This window comes from Chenopodium album, chromosome 4 (genome assembly GCF_948465745.1).
Source record: "Chenopodium album chromosome 4, dcCheAlbu1.1, whole genome shotgun sequence".
In the NCBI taxonomy this organism is placed as follows: domain Eukaryota; kingdom Viridiplantae; phylum Streptophyta; class Magnoliopsida; order Caryophyllales; family Amaranthaceae; genus Chenopodium; species Chenopodium album.
In genome coordinates this window covers 10,659,401-10,682,159 of record NC_137837.1, presented here as the reverse complement: position 1 = coordinate 10,682,159, position 22,759 = coordinate 10,659,401, and the positions used below count along the sequence as shown (strand labels likewise).

Below are 22,759 nucleotides of genomic sequence, written 5' to 3'. Positions count from 1 at the left end.
TTCCTGATGTTTTGAACTATGTAACTCGAACACTTCATTCCACCTGAAGTTCTTCTGGCAATTCCCCTTGACACTCTAACTTAGGTATGGACACTTTACACTTTACTTCAGACCAAAAGCACCAGATTTTTTCATAAAGTACTCGATTTTGACACTTACATGGACGACGTACCCATGTAGCCATGGCTGACAGAGTGACATGATACTGATATTACTGATCATGATCAATATGATCCACCTTGATTGATCATAATCAGCTCATAAGTCATCAGCCAACTCAGCATTTAGCTATAACTAGCTCCCTTATTTCTCATTTGTTTCCTTAACAAACTTCCTACCTTTAGTTTTGTTATTACATGTATAAAAGCTGCATTAGGTTCATTTCCTTGATTATGTAATTCTTTCTCTGTCAATGAAGATTCTCTCTCATTTTCTTTCTAACTCTCTTTAAATACAGTATAATCCCCGATTCCCTGACCAGTAACATGTCACTTTGTAACTGAATGTACTGCATTGCTTACTAAATAATGTGTAAGATTTGTTCTTTGTTGAAGCGATGGACTGTTATTAGGTTTTCAGTAAACCTGTAAGGCTGTAATGTCTAATAGGTTAACCTAGACGATTATGTCATCGCTGGTAGCTGCTAATCAGTCACAGGGCATGACCATGAGTTTATATGAGAAACTATCCAATGTTTCTTGTACATCGTTATAAGTAGAATAACCCCTCTACAAATGCTGGTGATCTTTATGAAGTTGTATAGGATATGCTTCATAAGCAAAAAGACGTTTATTTCTTGAGTTTCATGACAGAAACGAGAAAACCCTCTTACCCACCCCACCTTTGGAGTAAGCTTGCTGCGAAAGACCCCCCCCCCCCCACTCCAACACGCAATCTCATTCTCCGACTGTGATCCAGGCTCTCTTTCTCTCTCGGCTTTGACAACCTTCATCTACACCCCTTTTCAGCTCTATTTTAATCCACCACCGTCAGCCTAATGATTGCAAGTGACTAGTGACAATCTTCCCCATCTCTCACGTGTTTTGTGAAGTAATTGATCACAGTGGCATGACCTTAAGGTGTAGCCCTGAGTGCAGTATCTTGTTCACTACAACAATATTCTAACCTCAAATTATTGAAGCGACTTTGTCCATTCTATCTATGATGAAGTAGAATCAAAGAAGAATTTCCCCCCTCCAAAGGGAACCTTCACCAAAACAACCACTGCAGTGTATATGTGGCTAAGAATACGCCTAATCAACGCAAGAAAAGGATAATTTGTGGCTAAGAATACGCCTGATCAACGACTTGACAAATTTACTGCAACATTGTATTCCCGATAATCCACCAACAATGAATAATACTAAGGGGCCGTTTGGTTGGGGTTAATAATCAAAGGGAAAGGGAATGAATATGTCTCATTCCCTTTGGTTGCTGTTTGTTTGTCATTTTTTTCATTCCCTTTACCCATTTTTATTTTTTACTTTACCCAAAATCCTTCTAGCTTGATTCCCCACCCCCCCCCCCCCCTAGCCTTTTCCATTCCCTTTCCTAAGCCACCACTACACACACCAGCCACTACCTCACCCACTTACCCCCACCGCACAAACACCTCGCCGGAGCTCGCCTAGTCCTCGTCGGGTGTCGCCGGAGCTCACCCAATCCTCGCCGGCAGGTGCCGCACCTTCCCATCTCCAAATCAGAACTCGCCGCACCTCCCTCTAAAGAATTCTCCCTTCCCGGAAAAACTTAACTCACCCACGAAAACCCATCCTCGTCCCCTTAAAACCGTCGGCCGTCACCTCCCTTACCCTCGAAACCCTAGCAGCTAGGGTTTCGAGGGTAAGGGAGGTGACGGCCGGCGGTTTTAAGGGGACGAGGATGGGTTTCTAGGGTTTTTCGTGGGCGGGGGGAAGGTTTTCGTGGGCAGGGGAAAGTGGTTTTCCGGGCGGCGAGAGGTGGGGAAGGTGTGGCGACGGGCGACGATGGTGGAGGAGTTACGACAACGAGCGGTGAGGTGGTGGTTGGGCGGTTGAGTGGTTGGAGAAGTCACTACCACCAATGCACAACCCCTCATTCCCATGCCTTTGATTTTTAAAAACAAACAACATAGTATAAAGAAAGGGTTTCATTCCATTCTCTTTGATTCCCTTTGTTCATTCCATTCCGTTTACCTCGTGTGAACCAAACGGCCCCTAAAAGTTTTATACAAGTACTGATATCAAAGATGGTGAAAAGCTTGATGAACACAAAAGAAAAACATATAGCCGTATATTGAGAAAAGAAAGTTGGCTTATCAGCCAATGTGTAACTATGCCATTGTTCATTTCTTACTGTGACTACCCTGATTTCTGTAACAACTTGAATACAACTGATCTAGATCTTCGATGTCAAATTGTCAAGTGTCTACTAATGACCGTACTCCTAACTGTAAAGTAATGATTTTACAGATGCACGGCCACCAAAATGACCTAGATAACATGTCGATACACTATAACAGAACATGAGCAAGCATGCGAAATTATGCATCTGACAACAATTACCACGTCGCTTCTGCACGTCCTGAAATAATCAGGTGGCTCCTCTTTGCAATGAGATGTCACAACAATTGTGTCGTTGATCCAAAACATGCATGTACTATACAGATCAACAATAATTTGGAACAAATGTCCACAGTTTTAGCAATCAAATCATTCTTGTTGTGTTGGTCGTTGTGTCTTCATTTGGTAAACTTGTTTTTGCGACTTCTGGGGTGATGTCTCCTGCTGTCTGAATTGCATATTGTTTCCAGCTACTGGTCTGTTAATCCAGTTGATAGGGGGTGACGGAATAGGACCCATATTTTGGACAAAATTGTTTTGTTGACTATGCATGGGCCCAGAATTTTGCATCCTTGGCCTCATCAAAGCTGGTGGTCTATTACGAATCCCTCCTAGTGTCATATTCGACATAGCAGCTCCTAAATCACGGTCATCCTCTCTGTGTGGTAATCTGTCATTGTGTCTACTTCCACGGGGCTCATAGGGCATTCTGTGGCCATTTGCCATAGGCCGGGGCGTATGATGATGCCCATAATTGTAACTGTTATCATCATAGTAGCCTCTTTCATACCCTGCAGGTCCAGCTGGCCTTGGCCTATTAATCATATGGCTTCCTGGATGATTCCGATGGGGCATATAATCCAATAATCCAGGAGATGAATCAGTATGTTTAATATTTAATGTGTTCTTAAGAAGACGATGAGCAGCTTCACCCAACTGAGGCCCCCGTATTGCTCCTGGTACTTGAGGCCTGAGATACAAGGGTAAGCAGTATTAGAAAAAATCTAAACAAGAAAAAAGTGTTTCAACAATGACCCTGACATTTTCTATTTCCAAACGGTTGTAATTTTCCACGATAACAAGGAATGTGCAGAAAGGTCATTGAATCATTTGTCTATCTTACATGGTAGTCTATTGATAGGCAGGGGACCTTGGTAGCAAGTAAGCATAGTGTGAGGTCTACTGTTAATGTAATAGCACTGGTGAGTAGACCGCGATTTAAGATTCTACTATGTATTAGATTTTAGGTTTTTTTTTTTTTTTTTTTTTGAATAAAAACTGAGTATTAGATTATTATAACTAATTGTCAATATACTTCTAGATAAGGCAGATATAGTCACAAAAGTTTATTGGATCAACTGTACACCAAGTCCAATCTGACTGACTCAAATGGAAACTCTGTTAGACATCCAAATAGTAAGCCGTGAAAGGAACATAATTAGGGATGCCTATGTCCAACTCAAAACAAATCCATTATATAAAAACTCCTGAGTAGGGAAAAGTTGTCTACTAAAGTATAATTGAAAAAATAACTCATTTATTTTTCATGTGCAAATATGATGCATTATTTCTGTTGGTAGCCAAAAGAACCATGTAAAATCGAAGATGGATTCAAGCTATACCTTTCACGTCCAAATTGACGCCTATTGCCATTGTCTTCATGCCATAACGGGGGGAAAGGTTTCACGTCAGTAGATTTGATCACCTGCAATGAAGAAAATGCAAGAAAAGTTGAGGCTAGCAGACCAAAAGATAGACTGAATTCCAAAAGATAGTTGACACTTCAAGCTATCTGTAGAATTCACTAGTTTCCATACATTAGTAGTACGTAAATATCATAAATCACTGACAAGTCACAAAGTAATCTACGCCTTAGAGAATATATATGAGTGCTGTCTCGGATACTAAGAAACTACATACCTTAGCTGGTATAATTGCACCCTTTGGAGGCTCCGGGATGTGTTTACGAGGCAGAGGATTCAAATATGTCACATTTCTGCAAAATAGATGTTTCTCTTGGTGGTAAGCACTAATACATTCAAAACTCATAAACATGACAGCAGCAGATCATACTTACAAAGTTTGGTTATTCATAATATTGGGTAGCCCAGCAACTGGTGAAGCGACCACTTGCCTCCACCCATTTCTTTCAGATAACCACAAATAACCATTCATTCCACCACTGCATAAATATTACAATGACCATCGAAGTTAAACCTTTATCAGCTTTGAAAGTCAAAAGGTTTAAACTTTTAAACCTACCTGGCATAGCTGTCAATTGGCCAAGCATATCTTTGGTCAGGAGGCATCTGATAGTAGAAATGGTAATATGACACAACTTGAGCAGCTAAAGGATGCGCGGGATGGATATATAGCATATCAAACATCACACAGTTCCGGCGCTGCTCATCTACCTGCCAAAGTGATATGAATCAGAGTAAGTTCTACAGAATCAACTTAACTGTGAGCAATTATCAAGATCCTAGAGTCAGATATGATAAAACCAAAGGCATACTATTGAACTCAGACATAAAGGCAAAAAAATTGCATGAGATGACGGTGCTTCTAGACTCTACATGATCGAAAGTTGTGTGCATTGAATTTTAGTGTAAAAGGATATCTATGACACAGCATCAGGAAACTCAAAAATGGATTTTCAATCAAACAGAGATTTTTAAAAGCTCTCTCATTTGAAATCCCTATTTGGGTAAAATTCGAATGCTTGGCAAAAGCAGGCAACCCTGTTTGGGTTAAATTAGGGTGCACAAAAGCAGGCATTTAAGAGTACATTTTACACCTCAAAAAATCAGATTCCGTTTTGAAAAAGTGTACTTAAAAATCTTGCTTTGCCTTTATAGTTCATCTAAAATTATCCCCCAAACCTCACACTTGGAGCTTTTAAAAGAATGCCCAGCAAAACCTTCATTTCAAGTTTCAACAGACTTTGCTTTCATAAATCCCTGAACGAATGCGCTGAGCATAGAGAAATTTACACCAATAGCAATCAAAGGATGAATTAATCCCAGAACAAGAGGATATCTAAACTGATTAAGCTAACTGAAATGATAAATTAAAAAATTAACAAACAATAATGAGCAAGAAAAGCACTTTTAAGTTACTCGAGTAGCTGATTAAAAGCATATTCTTCAAGAATTTAACCTATCTCTACAAAGAAACCATCACAGAAAAGTAGTTTGAAAAGTTTCTGAACACAGACAAACTATGCTTCTGATTAGTGGCAAAAGAGGCTCAAGGAATATGGAAACAGCAACAAATATAAGACCAAAATCCTTGTAATAAACACCTCCACTACAAATCCCCAATTCCAATTCCACCAGCTTCTTGTATAAGACTGACTAGCAGACTTTCATTTATAATAACCATTGTCCCAAAGTCTAAATGAGGCTCCTGGCCTCCATGCCACTAATCTCAAGTAGGCTGTGCAAGCACCCATAAAGAAACTGGGACTATGAAACTTGGTGAAAGCTTGTTCACTATACTTGGTGAAAGCTCATACAGGCTCGAAAAATTTTCTACTATACTAAACCTACTTTACTGTATTTGAATATCTTTTACTTAAACGTCTTTGTAACTATTTCATCGTATATGGGCATGAAAACTCCACCGTAACTTTTTTCTGTAGAAAGAATGAAAATATCTTATATAAATTATGCAACAAAACTTGAAAGGAATCATTTCTAATGATAGATTACAGCTCGTTTATTTAAACAAGCCCGATTTAAGCTCATTCAAGCACAAGCTTAAACTCGAAATAAACGAGCACGCTCGTGAACAAAGCTCAAACAAGTCAAACTCTTAATGAGCCAAGCTCAAACAAGATTTTAAATAGCTCGTTCAAGCTTGAACACTAATAATTTTTATCAAGCTTAGCTCGAATAGACTAAAATTCGGCTTGACTCGGATCGATTGCAGCCCTACACAAGCTCCAGCCCTAAGGAGGTTATAGCCAAAGATATCATATCCTCAAGCTATCATTTATAGCTAATCTAGTCAATATCCACAAATTCAAGCAATGTCCAGCGCTACTCAGAGCACTTTGCTTCAGAGCCTCCAGATTCCTATAGATAGCCTCAAAAAAAGGAGGAAGAATTCAAACCCTTGACATGAGCAAGCTCCACCTCCATCCTGCTTTTATATACACCGTCAAATTGCCAATGGAGGGTAGCAAACCCCAACTCTGAAAGGCAATCAATTGTGCAACAAATATAATACTGGCCAGACCCTAAGACCGTTCAATCTGATTTCCTAAAATAACATAAAACGTGCAAGTGTCGAAACTCAATAGAACTGACTAAATAGTACAAGACTTTAGCAATGTGATGACAGACAACTTAAAGGACAATGCTATAGCACAGAAAGCAAGAGAAATGGGGATTCCAAAAAAACTAACCGTCAAAGTTTCCTCAAGTTTCTTGGTTTCAGCCAGCAATTTCTTTTCATCAATGAATGGCAACTTTGCAACACCCTGGTGTCCAAAATTTTGGCAAATAGGAGAGGGGAAAAGATTAGATTAAGAAGAAAAAATAATTATTGAGTTCATCAGTTTAGCAAGAGGGAAAAGGAGAAGGAAACATGTCCTAATGGACCTAAATAATACCTGCCAAGCGAAACGTTTACCATTCATATCAATATCAAAATCTGGGAAAATGAAGCTGACATGAGATTGTGACAGAATATGTAACTAACTTCTACCTAAAAACAGCAGAGTAACATTACCAGAAGGATAAAACTCAAGCAGAGGTGAAGATGGGTCTGTCATCAATTTCCTGTACATCTCCGGCAAAGCGTTGGAACTGTACCATTAGAAGAAAACAAAAAATTGGTCAAACATATATCACAGAGACAAGCTGATAACTGAAAACATGAGCAAACAAAACCTTGCAGCTGGTAGAGTTCCCAAGAGTTGATCAAATGGCTTGAAAGGCTCTCCCAAGAAAAATGTAATTTCTAGATCAGCTAGATCTTTTAGATCAGAAGCAAATGGAGCATAATGGTATGGATAGAACCTTCACAAAAGCATCAGATACATTAAAAACATAAAAACAAAAAAACAAAACAAAAACAAATCTGGAAGACCCAGAACATGTCATATGCCACCAATTAGAAAAGCCTTCAAACATTTAAGAAATCATACAGACATAAATTATCCCAAGTAAAATTAGTGGTGAAGTAAAGAAGTTATACAGACATGATTTATTTCAAGTAAAAGATTACAGTAGACAGTAAACATTTTTGAACAAACAAACCAATTACCATTGCCATGAGCAAACACCTTGGTAGTAGTAACGGCAAACCCAACATAAACCTTCCACATATTTCAAAACCTGCAAAAAAGTAAGATCACGAGTCAAGGAAACAAATAAATTTTGCCAAGAAATAATTCAATAGTAATAAATCTGATCATAAAAGACAAAAAGTCTCCGTCTCGACACTTGATTAAGTCAAGAGTCAGTAACTTATATATATGCTCCATAAGCAATACAAGATGCAGCAAAAACATATCAGGTTATTCAATCGATCTATGTCCATATCCTTAAAAACAAGAAGCAGGGGAAAATAAAACCTACCGCAGCACCATCAAGTGCTGGATTTCAGACCAATTATAAAAGGCATATAAAACTCTTTTGATGGAGGGGTGAGAGAAGGGAGACCACCTATGAGGTCCAGAAATGAAAGCTTCTCTTCTGGAAAGATACCTATGATGGCAAAGTTGAAGAAATCTAACAAGCTATCCATAAACAATTAAAAGTGAAAGCTATCATATATTCTAAGAGCAGAGTCCCAACCCAAAACCACACAGCACCATAACCAACCCCCCAAGAAATGAGTTTAAGGAAAAAGAAAAGATATTAGTATATACAAGGGACAGACTACATGATCTCACTACATGCTACATCAGTTTCGGTTCTGATAACAACACCGACACACCAACCGGCCAGGCGGACACCACTGAAAATGAAAACTCAATTATATATTTTAACAAGGCAAGAAATAAAATCCCAAAAAATGGCTGCCCATTGGTGAAAAGAAAAAACAGCTTTTGCTTTTAGAATCAAGGGTGCAAAAAGGATCTATAAACTAGTAGCTTATTATAGACTAGCAATCTGATTTGTATATTTAAATAAATAAGCAGAAATTTTAAGAAGAAAGATTGAGGCTTTAATTACTTAACAACTGTTTACACAACCGATAGGTTTAGCCTATCAAGCTCTATAGTGACTTGAGGTCACAACTCTCCAAAGAATTCACTCCAAAATTCTGCCTAGCTTCTCCATTTTTCCCCTCTCTCTATTTATACTAAAGCTAAAGACTATTAACCTAATAATATTAGACTTCCCAAATTGCCCTTGCTAAAGTTAGTCTATTACACATTTACACCTATGTCATAATATTACAGATGCCAGTTCCAGTAAGAAACTATACCTAAACTTAACTTCTAGGACATTGGAGAAACAACATGTCTCTCACCAAACAAAATTCACAACAATGTACAACACTTCTGCCACAAGGTAAAAAACTATATGAACTTGAGCAGACAAAGTATTCTCTAAAAACTGCAATTCAGAACCAAAAACAGAGAAAACATTGCAAAATGAAGAAGAAAAAAATGCAGGATGCATAATGTCTAATACGTATTCAATTGCTTGAGTGTGGAAACTGAATCACTGACCACATCTTTCCTGATTTTGTCAATTTCCTCTGGACTGGATGCACCAAATTTATCGGCGTAATATCTCTCCTTATATCCAGGCTCCCCAAGCTTGACCTGCAGAAAACAATACTAATTGATTACTCCCTTCTTATATTATCTGAGCACCTAACATAGCTTATTGGATACTGTCTTTCATTTAAAGTATCAAAGAAATGTATAATTAATTCGTTTTGAGTACCAATGTTCAAATACTAGTCAATTTCAAATATCAATGCAACAGCTGATACCTCCTAAAAATGTGTGCCAAACCTTAAGAACCAGATATAAAGGAGCAGAGGAAGAGATATACTTAAGAAATTAAGAATGCCTGAAAAGAAAGATCTAACTACCCCAGCAATTAGTGCATAAACAGCAATGTAATTTAAATGGTCACATCACACACAATCTGGTTCAATATATACTAGATATGTTGCAAACATCTTTTTAAAAAATATTGCAAAACATAATTAATTACAAAAATTAGTGATGATATCACACAAGCAGAAAACATCTTTTAGAGAGTAAAAAAGAAAATAAGATATGCAAATAGATTCCTTTACATTTCACCTTCCTCCAAGCAATCATATAGTAAAACAACAATGATGCCTAGACTCCTGGAAGGTTGGAGCGGTATTTTGTTCAACCAAGAACATTATCACGGCATCCTAAGCTTCAATTAGTTTTAAGGGAATAAAAGTAATTTAACAGATTTGCTAAATGTACATGAAACTAGAGCCAAATCCAAAAGTTTTCCAAGTAGATATAAAATAAAAATAAATAAAAGGAAGCACCACCACAAAGCGACTAAACTAAATAATGATAAGGGATCTGTCCTCTGGAATTTGATGAATTGGCCAATATCATCATCCATATCAAGCCCATAATGAAGAAAAATGAGAGCTAATAAAATCAGCCACCAAAGATCAGCCAATTGTTTCCCAGTTCCTTAAAGTCATGCTACTGGTCAAGACCAATAGCAGTGGGGTCTTCGAAGATGGTCAAATGATTAAGCCGATAGTTCTCACCTTGTCTTCCGCTGGAGGTGGTGGCTCTTCAAAGGAGGGATCTCCTGATTCTCTTCTAGCCTTGTTTTTCATATCCTCATTGTTCTCATAATACTGTAAATCAAAGAAGGATTATTAATAACCCACAACCCCCCAAAAAAACAAGAAAAGAATTTATATAGAGAAATGAATAGCAACATGAACAACTAACTACAATTGTCATGGAAACAATATAGAACTAAATTAACCTACTGCAACATAATTTCGACTTTCAAACAAACAAACAAAAAGAGGATATGCAAATTTATATAAGATATTTAGAAATAATAAATCATAAAAATGTAACAATACTAGATGAAGCCCGTGCATGTTTGAATTTTTAAAAATATATATATATATTTTTTTTTATGTATGTGCTAAAATTTGTTATATATTTAGATAAAATTCATAATACCACCTCCGTTACATATTATTTGCAACGATTAGACATTTTTCCTCTCTACTTTATGTCAAATCGTTGCAAATAATATGTAACGGAGGTAGTATCAAAAGATAGAATTCTATATTTAATTAATTTAAACTTAAAAATCTCATTCGACAATTTTGCTTACATGGCATTTAAATTTTTTAATTCTAAAAGAAATTAATAATCTCTTATTTAATTGGCTACCACTAAAATTTATTATCCTACGTGGCGCGCTAAGAAAATTAAATACTACGTGGCTCTCTAAAAACTCGGGAAAAAACTCCCCTTTATATATATATATATATATATATATATATATACTTAGGACATAAAGCATATGCATAGAAATTGACACACTGCGTGTCTGCATGTAGGCAGAACCCAATGCATAACACCCACATTGTCAATACATTGTCAACTGAAGTACATCAAATAAATTATAAGAATAAAAACCAAGGTGATGGGCACCTGCTGCAAGCGAACCCGTTTCTGGAAGATTTGCTCTTCATGAACTGCAACTGACTGAACAAAATGTTCCACTTTATCTAGAAAGACCTGTATACCAAAAATACTACAGTTAGCTCCATTCAAGAACTACAAATCAATCAATCAAAGCCTATTAAATCTCCATTTTGCAAACATATTATGCGTGTTAATACTCTGTCATACTAATTACTGCCAAAAAAAATGCAAGATAAGGGAGATTTAAAGAGGTACTTAAAGATAAGTATAAAGTTGGACTAGCATAAGATATGGCTGTAGGCCCAATGGCATAAACTAATCAAGTAGTACCCCTACCTTCTAAAAAGTTTGAGTTAACTCTTATGAATAGTGTTTGGGCAATTATATAAAATATTTATTTACTTGTTTGTCCTCATTAATATTAATTACTCTTTTTTTTTTAACTCTTAAAAATAGTGTGTAGACATTTATCCCTAAACATATTTGTTTATATAATTTCCCTCATTAATCCTACCAACAACTAAAATTATGACATAAGACTAAATCGAAAGAACTCCCTTGAACAACTAGAAATTATGACATAAGACTAAATCGAAAGAACTCCCTTGTTATGGGCTTATGGCTAGCTATGACGTGTGCATTGCGCACGTTAGCCTCCCTAGTTTTCTTAAAAAATACATACGAAGCATATGAATAAATTTGAACATACTAAAATATAAAATAACAGTGAGAAACAAAACAAAACAAAACAAAAACTGCCATTCAATGATTCAAAAAAGCATGGCTACATTTCCTAGTTTTGAAAAGTGGTGTTTCCTCATTTCTCTTTTCATTATTGTCCCTGTCTCCATGCTACATAGGTCATCATTTTATGAAAATTTACTAATTTTTGGGCTTTACATTTGTAGACAGTGCAGTTTCTGAATTCAAGACTATTGACTAGAAGAACAACCATCTATGTTCGCATTCGCACTATTACAAGGTTTGCTAAACCAAATGTAATGACTAGCATCCTATCAGTGACTTATAGACAAATCACATAGCATGTGTAAGTGCAGCACAATCACCTTCCAAGCCTTCAAGGAGAAATTCTAATAAAAAATTCAAAACTACAAATTATTTCCTAGTCATTAAACATCTTCGATAGAATAAATGCCAAATTCCTCAAACAAACACCTCAGTGTTTTTAGGAACTATGACATTTTCTGGCAAAGATAAAGAACCTTCATCCCAATTTGTTTCCCCATTCATCGATTGACTTTTCTAAGCAAAGCTAATTCTATCTAAAAAACAGACATTCAAATTAGCATAGAACATTGAAAGGCAATAAACAATTATTTGCAACTATTTTCATTCTTATTATACCATTTCCCCAACTCACTCCATACTACATTAAAAAAATCCATTTCCATTGACATATAACTTAAACCATCAAATCTGAATTGGGAACCAACTTACTTCACCAGCATCAGTAAGATAACCACCCATAGCCGCAAATTCGCTTCTGTATACATTCATCAGCAGGTTTATAGCACCCTGAATCAGAAAAGAAACAGGTCATACAGGTGTAAAGGAAGATCAATAGCAACAAGAAAGGTTGGGAGAGAGAATTTCCACATTGATGGTGCAGACATCTAAATACTATGAGCTTTGTAATCTAAGAGGGAAGATAAATTATGAGCTAAATAAATTCATAACATGGCAATAAAAGTGAAAGCACGAAGTGTGGATGCATAAACTTTCATAAATCATACCTCTCGAATTTCTAGTGTAGGCATATGCGGAAGGAAGTCATTGCCAACGAAGAAACACAGGAACACGAAATCATCAATTAAACGTTCAAAATTCATATTAAAGGGAGGATTAGGAATTTCCAGGTCAAATTGCAGATATTCTCTTAATACCCAAATTTGGAGGAACTGCAAAAATTCATAGACAAAACAATTCAATAATTACAGAGTAGATAAACATGGCTGCAAACAAATCAATCAAGAATTACTAGAGCCAAGGATGGCAAGCAAGCAACCTGATATTTTTTCTTGTATATAGGAGTGTCATCTACCAAGTTTCCATTTTTATCAGGCTTAGCACGACAATCTGCTGCCAAATGACCACCTTGACCACAAAGAAAACATTTCTCCTGTTGTGAAGGCATAGTGATGACCTACATTGGAAGCAAATTGGTTAAAAAATGACAAAGATAAACAAGCTCTATCAACTATTTCACTAAAGCACAATGTAGAATGTAACAAACCTCTCTCAGAATTGAAAAGTGCACCTCATGCGTGGCCAACGCCAACATAATCAGATCAGCATCCTGTCAATTGAAATCAAACAGATTGTCAATAATATACAAGCAACGGGATGAAATCAGTGACAGTATATCAATGTATGGGGATACATAGAAGGATCATAATGAACTCACCAAACCATACAAGCAGTGTCGAGTATTGGGATCAAAACCAGGGAGATCTCTTTGCAACCGAATATACGACATAATTTTATGTTCTCCTTCGCCGGGCACATTAGCATCGGATAGAATAACCTTCAAACAAGCACCCAATGCAGTCGAATAAATACATATAGAGAGAAATTATCCTGAAATCAAGAAGTATATGGGGAAGAGATAAAGAAGGGATTACTCCAGTATAAAGGAATCATCCGATCTTCAAGGGAGTAAGATAATGGGAACTATTTGACACTAACCTTTACCCTCCGCCAGCCAGCCTGGTTGTTCAACCTCTTCTGTACATAATACTGAAGTGCCACCGAGAGCACAAACATAAATTCTGTACCTGGAGTGATGACATTTGAGTCACTGGTTTCTCGCCTCTCCCTAGAAGCCAAAGTCCTTCCTTCAGCCTCAAACTCTTTTTTCAGTCTTTCCTCCTCTGCTTCCTAGGAGATACAATATGCACAATATCAGGATTTTCAGAATTGCCAATAAGTAAGAAAAAGATCAGCCAAATAATGAGAAAGAAAAACTAACAGCCTCTGCAGCATCTTTTGCAGCTCTGAAGCGCCGTGAACGTTGCTGATTCATTTTAGCCCTTGGAGCAACTCCATCTATCGTATCCAGGATGAAAAAAGAATTATTCCACAATATAAAAAAGTAATAATAAAAGATAAAAAGGGAATATGGTAAGGAAATTTACCAATTGCCATGTAGAGAATCTTCCTTGGACGAACCAATGAAAATAAATGATCAATATATGCAAAAATCGATTGGAACACCTCATCATATGTTGTAGGTGCAGGCTGCATCATAAATAAAAAAAATAATAAAAATAAATAAACATCAAAATTGGCAAGTTCCCCTTTTTCAACTTTCATAACATTTTTCTGATTAACTTCCTAACGGCAAAATAAGAAAACCTTTAGAAATTCTTACAAATTATTCACTCTGCTCTATTTAGTCTTTCTCTAAAAAGGAAGTGAATCAAAGATAAATTTTACAATGAAGAAATCGATTTGCTACTTCATAAGCACTGGTGACAAGCAAGCGTTCACTGCCATTATTTCATTATCATGATATTGACTACGAATATTACAGGATACAGAATTATGAACCCGAAGACCCTAAAGCCAGGTCACTCCTCCAGTAAAAATCTGATGATTCACATAATCAATTTCTGGTTCAAATTTGAAAAAAGTAATTTAATACTAAGTCTGTCCAAATAATGTCCCATTCCAAAACTTGCCCATCCACACGAAGTTTTGTTCTCTCTCTCTCTCTCTCTCTCTCTCTCTTCCTTTTTTTTTTTCTTCATTTTAAATCTGATTGAAGTTTTGCTCTTTTCCTTTTTTTTTTTTTGAACAATTAAGCTTAGGTTTTTTTTTTCGTTTAAGTTTATGGTTTTTCTTTTTTGTTTTGATTTGTGGTAGCCACAGGTTTGTAGGTGGTTTTGGTTTTTTATTTTTCCTTTTATATCTTGATTCCCAGCTCTTATTTATTTGGAGTTTGCGACCTAAGCCAAATTTGAAACAAAGTTTAATCATTGAAGATTGAATCGACCTCTTATTTGTGTTGTTTAAGACGTCGAATTAAGTACCCCGTAGTTTTTCTTTTAATCTGTGTTGTATGGATTTTTTTGAAACATTTTATGGATTCATAATTTTTTTTTTTTTTTTTTTTTGTCGTATCCATGCCATACCCGTTTTTTTAATTTTGATTTGCCGCATCCCGTCCTCGTACCCATACCCATTTTTATACCCGTATCTGTTTCTATGCAACCTAGCTTTCCCAAACCTATACATATCACTTCCATTTGTAGCCTTCCCAACACACTTGAACATTTCTTACTTCATCCCTTTCTTTAAATTCCCAACCAAACATCTTTCTCCAACTCTCAAGCCCTCCCTCAACCATCCAATCCAAAGATGAAACTGAGAGCTTAGTCTAATTTTTCCTCAATTCTTCCCTTCCATACACGATATATACAAATTATTATCTACCATGGCTATCTCAATTAAGAGACGCTCATAAAATCTTCCTACAACTTATGCTATTTCTCTCTTCATAACTCAAACTCTTCATTTTACCTTAAGTACGTGTATCGGATCCTCCACTCGGACATAGGAATGAACCTTCATTTTGGACCAAAATCATGAATTGCTTTCACAAAATAACCTAATTGGACACTTGGACATGTAACCGTGATGGAAATGGGTACCCAAGTTCAAATAACAGATCGTTCTCTCATAAATTCCTTGCTTCCATTTTTGCTTCACTGTTATCAAATTGCAAAATCTGTTGGAAAGCACTGCTATTGGTGATTTGAGATCTTGGTAAATTTTATTTTTATGTTAGGTCAAACTCTAATAAAGATACCTTTCAATATAAATTTAGAATCTTTACCTGTTGTGATAAGTTTGGGCTGACTGTTAGGTCTCTCGGATTTGTTAACATGACAGTAATGCACCAAAAAGATTTCAACTATATCTGTTATATTTCTTGAATTTCATGAAGCTTAAGATAATTTTAGTTTTTCTCTCCCCATACCCATTATTTTCTTTTGCTGATAGATCATTTTATGTTTTGTCCTTTTGATGCTAGGTCATCCTTTACTGTTGACCATTTTTTGGGATAGAAACCTTCAATGTTACTTTTTCTGTCTTTGAGTAGATTAAAAGTATTCAGTTAAAGCAGGTAAAGCAGGCAATGGATATCTATGTGAGCATGGGTTACAGGGTTTTGCCAGCCAGGTCAGAGTGAAGGACAATATTAAGCATGGTGGCATGGGGTGGATAAGGGTGGAGAAAATCCTACGCAGGTACATAATATATATGGGAACCCCTTCCCTAAACCTGTTTCTTTGTCCCATAACCATCCGTAGATGTGAGAGCTAAGCTGTTGAAAAGAGCAACAGGTAATAACATAATAGAGAATCTTTGAAACCTATCCTTTTTACTGTACAGCTGTACGGGCAAGGAGTTCTGCATAAGCCCCCAGCTGCAAAACAGGAATCAATGGAGCTGGCATGCAAAGTGGAACTTACAAAAGCTTAGGTAAACATTCCAAAGTGCAGCCACTAGTCTCTTATCAACATAAAAGTATAAGCTTATGAAAAATATATTTAATCGAAAAATTGACAGTATATACTAGTAATGCAATTACAAAATCATCTGCATTTACCAAACATCAAAATTACAATCATTCATCGATAAACACTAACCATATTTTAGATAAAAACTATACTAGCATCCTCCCAAATCACCACTTGCTCTCCTACTAATCTCCTCCTATACCTCGATGAACTTCTTCTCTCTCTCTCTCTCTCTCCCTCCCCTCACTCTCTCTCCCTCCCTCCCATGCGTCTCTTTATCTCATCCCCACAACCAAGGGATGCCTATCACCCATAAACTCCTCCAACCAAACAATACCAAGCAATCCTCTTGGGTTTCAATCCCCCTTTATGCATTTACCAATGTACCAGCACTAGTAACAAACACCAGTAAAATATTTTCTTAACAGTTTATAAAACAGAAAACTAATATTGTGCAGTTTTATTGACATTGTATGAATAACCACCAGAATTGACAAGCTATCTCCAAGTGACTAGTTAACCAATTATAGAAAAGAGAGCTACATTGCTTAATACAGTGATCAAGCCCAAAGTGTTTAAAACTTCAATTTGAAAGTGTTATCCAGTTCAATGCGGTCATCTGGCGTTACCAAAGAGAGTATCTTAACGTATTTTCCGTGCAGATATCACATTTGCACTCACTCTCTCAACAAGGAACAACAGTTCTACTTAGCAACTCCTCAATAACAGCAGCATATCCCATATTTACTTGATTTTGATAATGAATCAAACCACAAATTTATCACAAGTGTCTAGCCATCAAATACCAATTTAAAACCTCACACATTAACAACAGTTCAAACTAAATTTCCCAAATTCTCATTTACCTAATGTTGGTAAACAGTACAAACAACACATAAAAAACCTCATTCTTCATCACATGTAAAAAACGAGCATTCGACATCTTATCTAAGCCAAAAAGTAACTGACCAATTCAAGTTTCTTAGCCAATCAATGACCTCATAGCTCTTGTTTACACAACAACCAAAAGTTCAAACTTGAATTTACGAAATTCTCACATACCAAACAACCCAAAAGTTCTTACTCAAAACCCCAATTCACAGAACATAATGCCCAACTCAAAACCTCAAAAAAAAATGCAATTTACAGTTTAAGCATTACTTACACTACTCTCCACCAAATTAGAAATCCTAAATGTCCCACGTACCCAATAATCCAAAAGTCCAAAACTTTAACCAAACATGCTCAAAATTCCCAAAAAAAAATTCAAATTAAAATTTTTTGAAAAGAAAAGAATATTACCCTTTTATCCGGGTGAAAACAAGGATGAATAATTCCATTCATATCCAAATACAAATTATCAAACTCCATGCCATTAGGATTAGGTCTTGAAACATCAACAGGGTAAACGACGCCGTTTTCATCTTCCTTTGGTTCTTCTTCAACAACGTTGGAGATCGCCAATGGGTAGCGATCAGCTAACCACCTATAGAATGCGGGAACCCCCATTAAATTAACTAATCAGATAATTGAGATCTGGGTTTGTTGTAAATCTTCAAGAAATACACAGCTGATTGAAGAAGGAAGGGGAGAGAATTGAAGATGATGAATTGGGTTTTTTTTTTTTTTTTTAATGATTTTGACCTTTTTATTATGATGAAGAAGAAGAATTCTAAGGAGGGAAATCAAATTTAGGTGGAAAGGTATGAATGCTGGGTTTTTTTGGTCGATGGTTCTTAACTTTAGTTATGTTTGTATTTTGTATAGTGTCCTTTATCTTCTAAAACTTTACAACTTAAAACTTTATTGCAGACTATAGTTTAATTTTGGTTGGCTTAACTTGAGATACTACATATAACGATTTAGTAAAGTCGTTCATCTTATCTTAATTTTCATAACTTAAGTACCGTGTATTTTAATGAGAAAATGCAAGTTGATGTACATAATACTTCCTCCGTGTTTTTTTAAGTGTTACAGTTTGACCGGCACATAGTTTTAGGCAATTTAATTGACTTAAATAAAATAAGAGGTAAGTGGGGTAGTTGGAATATTAAAAAATTGTAAAATAAAGATAGTGAGGTTAATAGTTTATTGAAAATTAATGAATGTGAGATGAAAGATATAATAAAAAAGTACTCCCTCCGTCCCTAAATTACATTCCTCTTTGGAAATTTACACGGGAATTAAGGAGAAAAGAATAAGACAAATAACAATAATTAGATAATGCAATGAGAAGTACAAAGATAGATTAGTTATTACTCATGACATGTCATCAATCCTTTGCAAAAAAAAAGGACCAATCACATGCTCCTAATTGAAAATTTTTAACCAATCATATTCATTGTAATTTGGCACAAGGATTATGAGTGAGATTAGGTAAGGATGAGTGAGAAAGCATTAAATATAAAACAGAAAAAGAGAGTTGATTTACTAAAAAAAAAACTTACCAAAAATAGAAAGGGGAAATGTAATTTTATAATACCAAAAATAGAAAGGAGGAATGTAATTTAGGGACGGAGGGAGTAGTAGTGGGTTTGGGTAGGGACCATGAGAGGAGAGAGATATAATATTTTAATGTAGCTGAAAGTGTAACACTTAAAAAAAACACGGCCGGAAATAGGAAGTGTAACACTTAAAAAAACACGGAGAGAGTAAACAAAAATCGTTTATCAAGTGACATTCCATAAATAAGTTATTAACTTTTGTTTAATGCAAGCCCCACAAATGTTGATTTATTTACGAAAACGTCATAATGATTGAGATATTTTGTTGATATATTTACATAAATGTCACTAAATAAACACTTTTGTTTCATGAAAATCAACTGACGCTCCTTCTTTTTGTTCTCCTCTTCCACAACTCCTTGAATTTGGTTGCTTTATTTCCTTTTTTCGATCAAAATTAGGTTAGGGCTTTTATCTCACTTGTAATTTTTTTTTTCTTCTTATGTGAGGTCATCTATGGAGCACAAATCAAATAAAGAGGGAAAAAAATTCTATGCTTTGTTTTTCAATTTAGGGTTTAGATGAAACATTAGTCAAAATACATGGTAATTCCAAGAGAGTAAAAAACACTTTGAAAAGTTACAACATGAGCATTCATGTTTATGTAGTTGAAGGGGTTATAAACTTATAATACCTTGTTACTCTCATCTACAATTGTTGAACAAAGACAACTAAGAAAAGTTTTAAATTTAAAAACATTATATTGCTTGAGTTGCTTCTTGGTTCAAACTCCATGAAAGGAAAGTTTTCATCAAAGAAGAGTTTGTTTTTTTCGTCAGGATAAGGGCCTTAATGGGCTGGAACCTCTCATAGGTTCTCCTGACCAGGTTAACGAGATAGACACTTTGAAAGTGGAGGGGGGGAGGGGGAAGGGTAAGGGAATCTCACCCCAAAGTGTCATTAGTAGGGTTTGATCCCACAACCTCTTGGTTGTGAGATACAAACTTTGCCACTAGACCAAGCTTAGCTTGGTATCAAAGAAGAGTGTATGTCTTCCTTCATTTTCATAATAAAAAACGATGGATCATTTTCTTAATTTGAACACAAAAGGCTTTCAACATTCAGTACAATATTTCTTATGTCGTAAAGATATTAGATACTACATGCAATTTTTATTTGTACTTGCCAAGAGTAGGCACACAACACAATTTTAAATAGAACAAATAATTTTAGAACGTGTCACCACTTAATAGATTTCATCCAAAAATTAATTAATTAGGCCCACCCGTCCTTATTGTTGCTCTTTATTTGCATGTTGTTAAATATTATAGGCTCATAAAATAAAGGAAAGGGGGGAGAAGAACTTAAGGAATGAAGGCTTATTTAGGAATTTATGCGAGAAAAAAAAAGGTGGAATTAGGATTTTAATTTGGTTGTTTGCTATTGATTTAGGCAATCGCAATAATGGAGATATGCAGTGACATTGGTGGTAGTCATCATTAACATACATGCTAGAGGATTGCGAAAGTAATAAGAAGGAAAGAGAAGAGATAGTAGAAGAATTGAAAATCTAAAATAGATTAGAGTAATTGAATCGACAACTATTACTCAATAAAGGATTCAAAACTTAGAACTTTTGGTTGGCTTTTACATAAGTTTCGGGTATAAGTGGTAGCGATACTTTGTGGTTGTTGGAGGAATGATCAAGGAGCGGCGAATAGGCATTTTTGTAAATAAGTGAACAACTTTTATTAATATGCGAGTTCCACAAATGTTGACTTATTTACGAAAATATCATACTGATAGGGATTTTTTTTATTTATTTACGAAAGTGCCATTAGATAAACAAAATTTGTTTATCATCAAGATAAACTTGTATTTTCTCATGAATGTTGGGTTTTTTTTTTTGTTGGTGGTTCTTAACCTTTTAGTTTTTTTTTACTTTTTCTTTTTCCCACATACAAGAGTCTTGACAGTTGATATCTAACCAACATCCATGAGCAACCGTAAAGTAACCTAAATTGTTATTTACTCAGTTAAGACAATTACTTGATAATTACGTCACTATTTCAATTCCGTAAATACTAAAAGTCAAAAAGTGGGAAAATTACCACCAATCGCAAACAATTAATCATCATATGAGCTAAGTAAAGTAACCTAAATAAGGTAGTTACTTTTCCAAGCTCTGTTCACCCATTTTCAAAGTTCCACGTTATAACTCCAAAGTAGCTTTAGTGTGTACGATGTAATCTTATCGTTAAGTTGTCGTTAGCTATTGTCGCTATTTTTATATTTCCTCACCACCAAAACTCAGCCCTCACGACCCACCACCCACCAACACACCCCAGGCCACCCGCCAAACCCCACTTGCAAGCAAAACCCCACCAGCGACCCCTACCATCACCCATCACAGCTCCACCACCACCCATCGCAGGGCCCACTACCACCTATTGCAACACCAAATAAAGAAAGTGTTCGAATGCAATGGAGGAATTTGATTCGAATTGAAATTTCGACAAATTGGTTTAGGGCTTTTGTTTCATTAGATGCAAATTGCAAAATTAAGTTATTAATTGTTGTGTTCGTTTTAAAATATAGGAATTTGGTTCAAAACAATAGAAAACCTTACTTTTTCCCCCAATTTGATTTTAATCATAAAAACATCAATTTTGGTTCTATTAGATTGAGATTATATACACAAAACTTGGTTTAATTGTTATTTCGAATGAAAATTTGCATGAATTATGGTTAAATTGGTTGAAATTGTTCGACGTTTGCCCAAAAAATTTCGAATAATGGTCGAAAATCTGGGCATGAAGAGGAGTTGAGAGATAAGACAGGAGGGTGACGTAGTGGTGGGTCGAGGAGAAAGGGGCGAGGCGCAGTGGTGCGGTTGGAGGTGGAGTGGTAGGTACTTGTGAGGGAAGAGAGAGAGGTGTTTTGGGGTTTTGGGAATTTTTTGTTTTTTAAAAATTTATTTATTTTGAAGTTAACAGAAAGTTAACTTAAGTTAATGGAGGGATTAGGACAGGGTAACATCATACACATTAAAAGTACCTTGGGGTTACAGTGTAGAATTTTGAAAATGGGTGGACACAGCTTGAAAAAGTGAATACCTTACGGACAGTCGGACACTGTGTAGAAAAACACTTTTTTTTTTTTGGTAAGGAAAGTCTTTGTTACTGGTATATAGTTTACTACATGTCTACAGTAGTTATGTTAGTATTTTGTATAGTGACCTTTAATTACATACTATAGTTTAACTTAGGTTGGCTTTATTTGAGAGCTATCGATTTAGTAAAATCTTTCATCTTATCTTTCTTCACAACTTACATTTTAAAGAGAAAATACAAGCAAGTTGATTTTCATGATGAACAAAACATTTCCATAAAAAAAGTCAATAACTTTTGTTAAATGCAGGTCCCATATATGTTGATTTATTTACAAAAAGTCATAATAACTGGATATTTTGTTGATTTATTTACATAAATGTCACTAGATAAACGATTTTTGTAATCCGTATATCATGAAGATCAACTTGGGCTCCCTCTTTTTTTTTTTTTTTCTCCTCTTCCACAGTTCCCTTCTTACTCGTTGAATTTTGTTGCTTTATTTTCTTTTTTCAATCAAATTTAAAATTAGGTTAGGGCTTTTATCTGACTTGCATTTTTTTTTTCTTATGTGAGGTCATCTATTAAGCACAAATCAAATAAAGAGAAAAAAAAGTTTATGCTTTGTTTTTCAATTTAGGGTTTAAATGAAACTGTAGACTTTTTGTTTTCTCTTTTTGAGAAATCACAATAT

At 35.5% G+C, this 22,759-nt stretch overlaps 1 protein-coding gene across 1 annotated transcript; it reads right to left on the bottom strand.

Moving 5' to 3' along the window:
• Window positions 1-2,243: 2,243 nt before the first annotated feature.
• LOC145628888 (5'-3' exoribonuclease 4-like) lies at window positions 2,244-18,330 on the bottom strand. Its single transcript, XM_081681322.1, has 22 exons — window positions 17,814-18,330; window positions 14,121-14,223; window positions 13,955-14,031; window positions 13,672-13,863; window positions 13,391-13,510; window positions 13,220-13,282; window positions 12,992-13,129; window positions 12,720-12,884; window positions 12,424-12,501; window positions 10,972-11,058; window positions 10,059-10,151; window positions 9,013-9,108; window positions 7,596-7,666; window positions 7,220-7,348; window positions 7,059-7,135; window positions 6,940-6,980; window positions 6,733-6,807; window positions 4,584-4,735; window positions 4,399-4,503; window positions 4,242-4,317; window positions 3,944-4,026; window positions 2,244-3,291 (listed from the first exon to the last, which is right to left on the bottom strand). The coding sequence occupies exons 1-22, from the start codon at window positions 18,018-18,020 to the stop codon at window positions 2,691-2,693; spliced, it is 2,829 nt and encodes a 942-aa protein (XP_081537448.1). The 5' UTR covers window positions 18,021-18,330; the 3' UTR covers window positions 2,244-2,690.
• Between the last annotated feature and the right edge of the window lie 4,429 nt (window positions 18,331-22,759).

Bases quoted from the DNA above. Each gene is read 5' to 3' on its own strand.
- LOC145628888 (XM_081681322.1), bottom strand. From the start codon at position 18,020: ATGGGGGTTCCCGCATTCTATAGGTGGTTAGCTGATCGCTACCCATTG. The intron at 4,504-4,583 runs GTAGGTTTAAAA...ATATTTATGCAG, and splicing joins CCAATTGACAGCTATGCCAG to TGGTGGAATGAATGGTTATT. The intron at 4,318-4,398 runs GTAAGTATGATC...TCTATTTTGCAG, and splicing joins ATTATGAATAACCAAACTTT to AAATGTGACATATTTGAATC.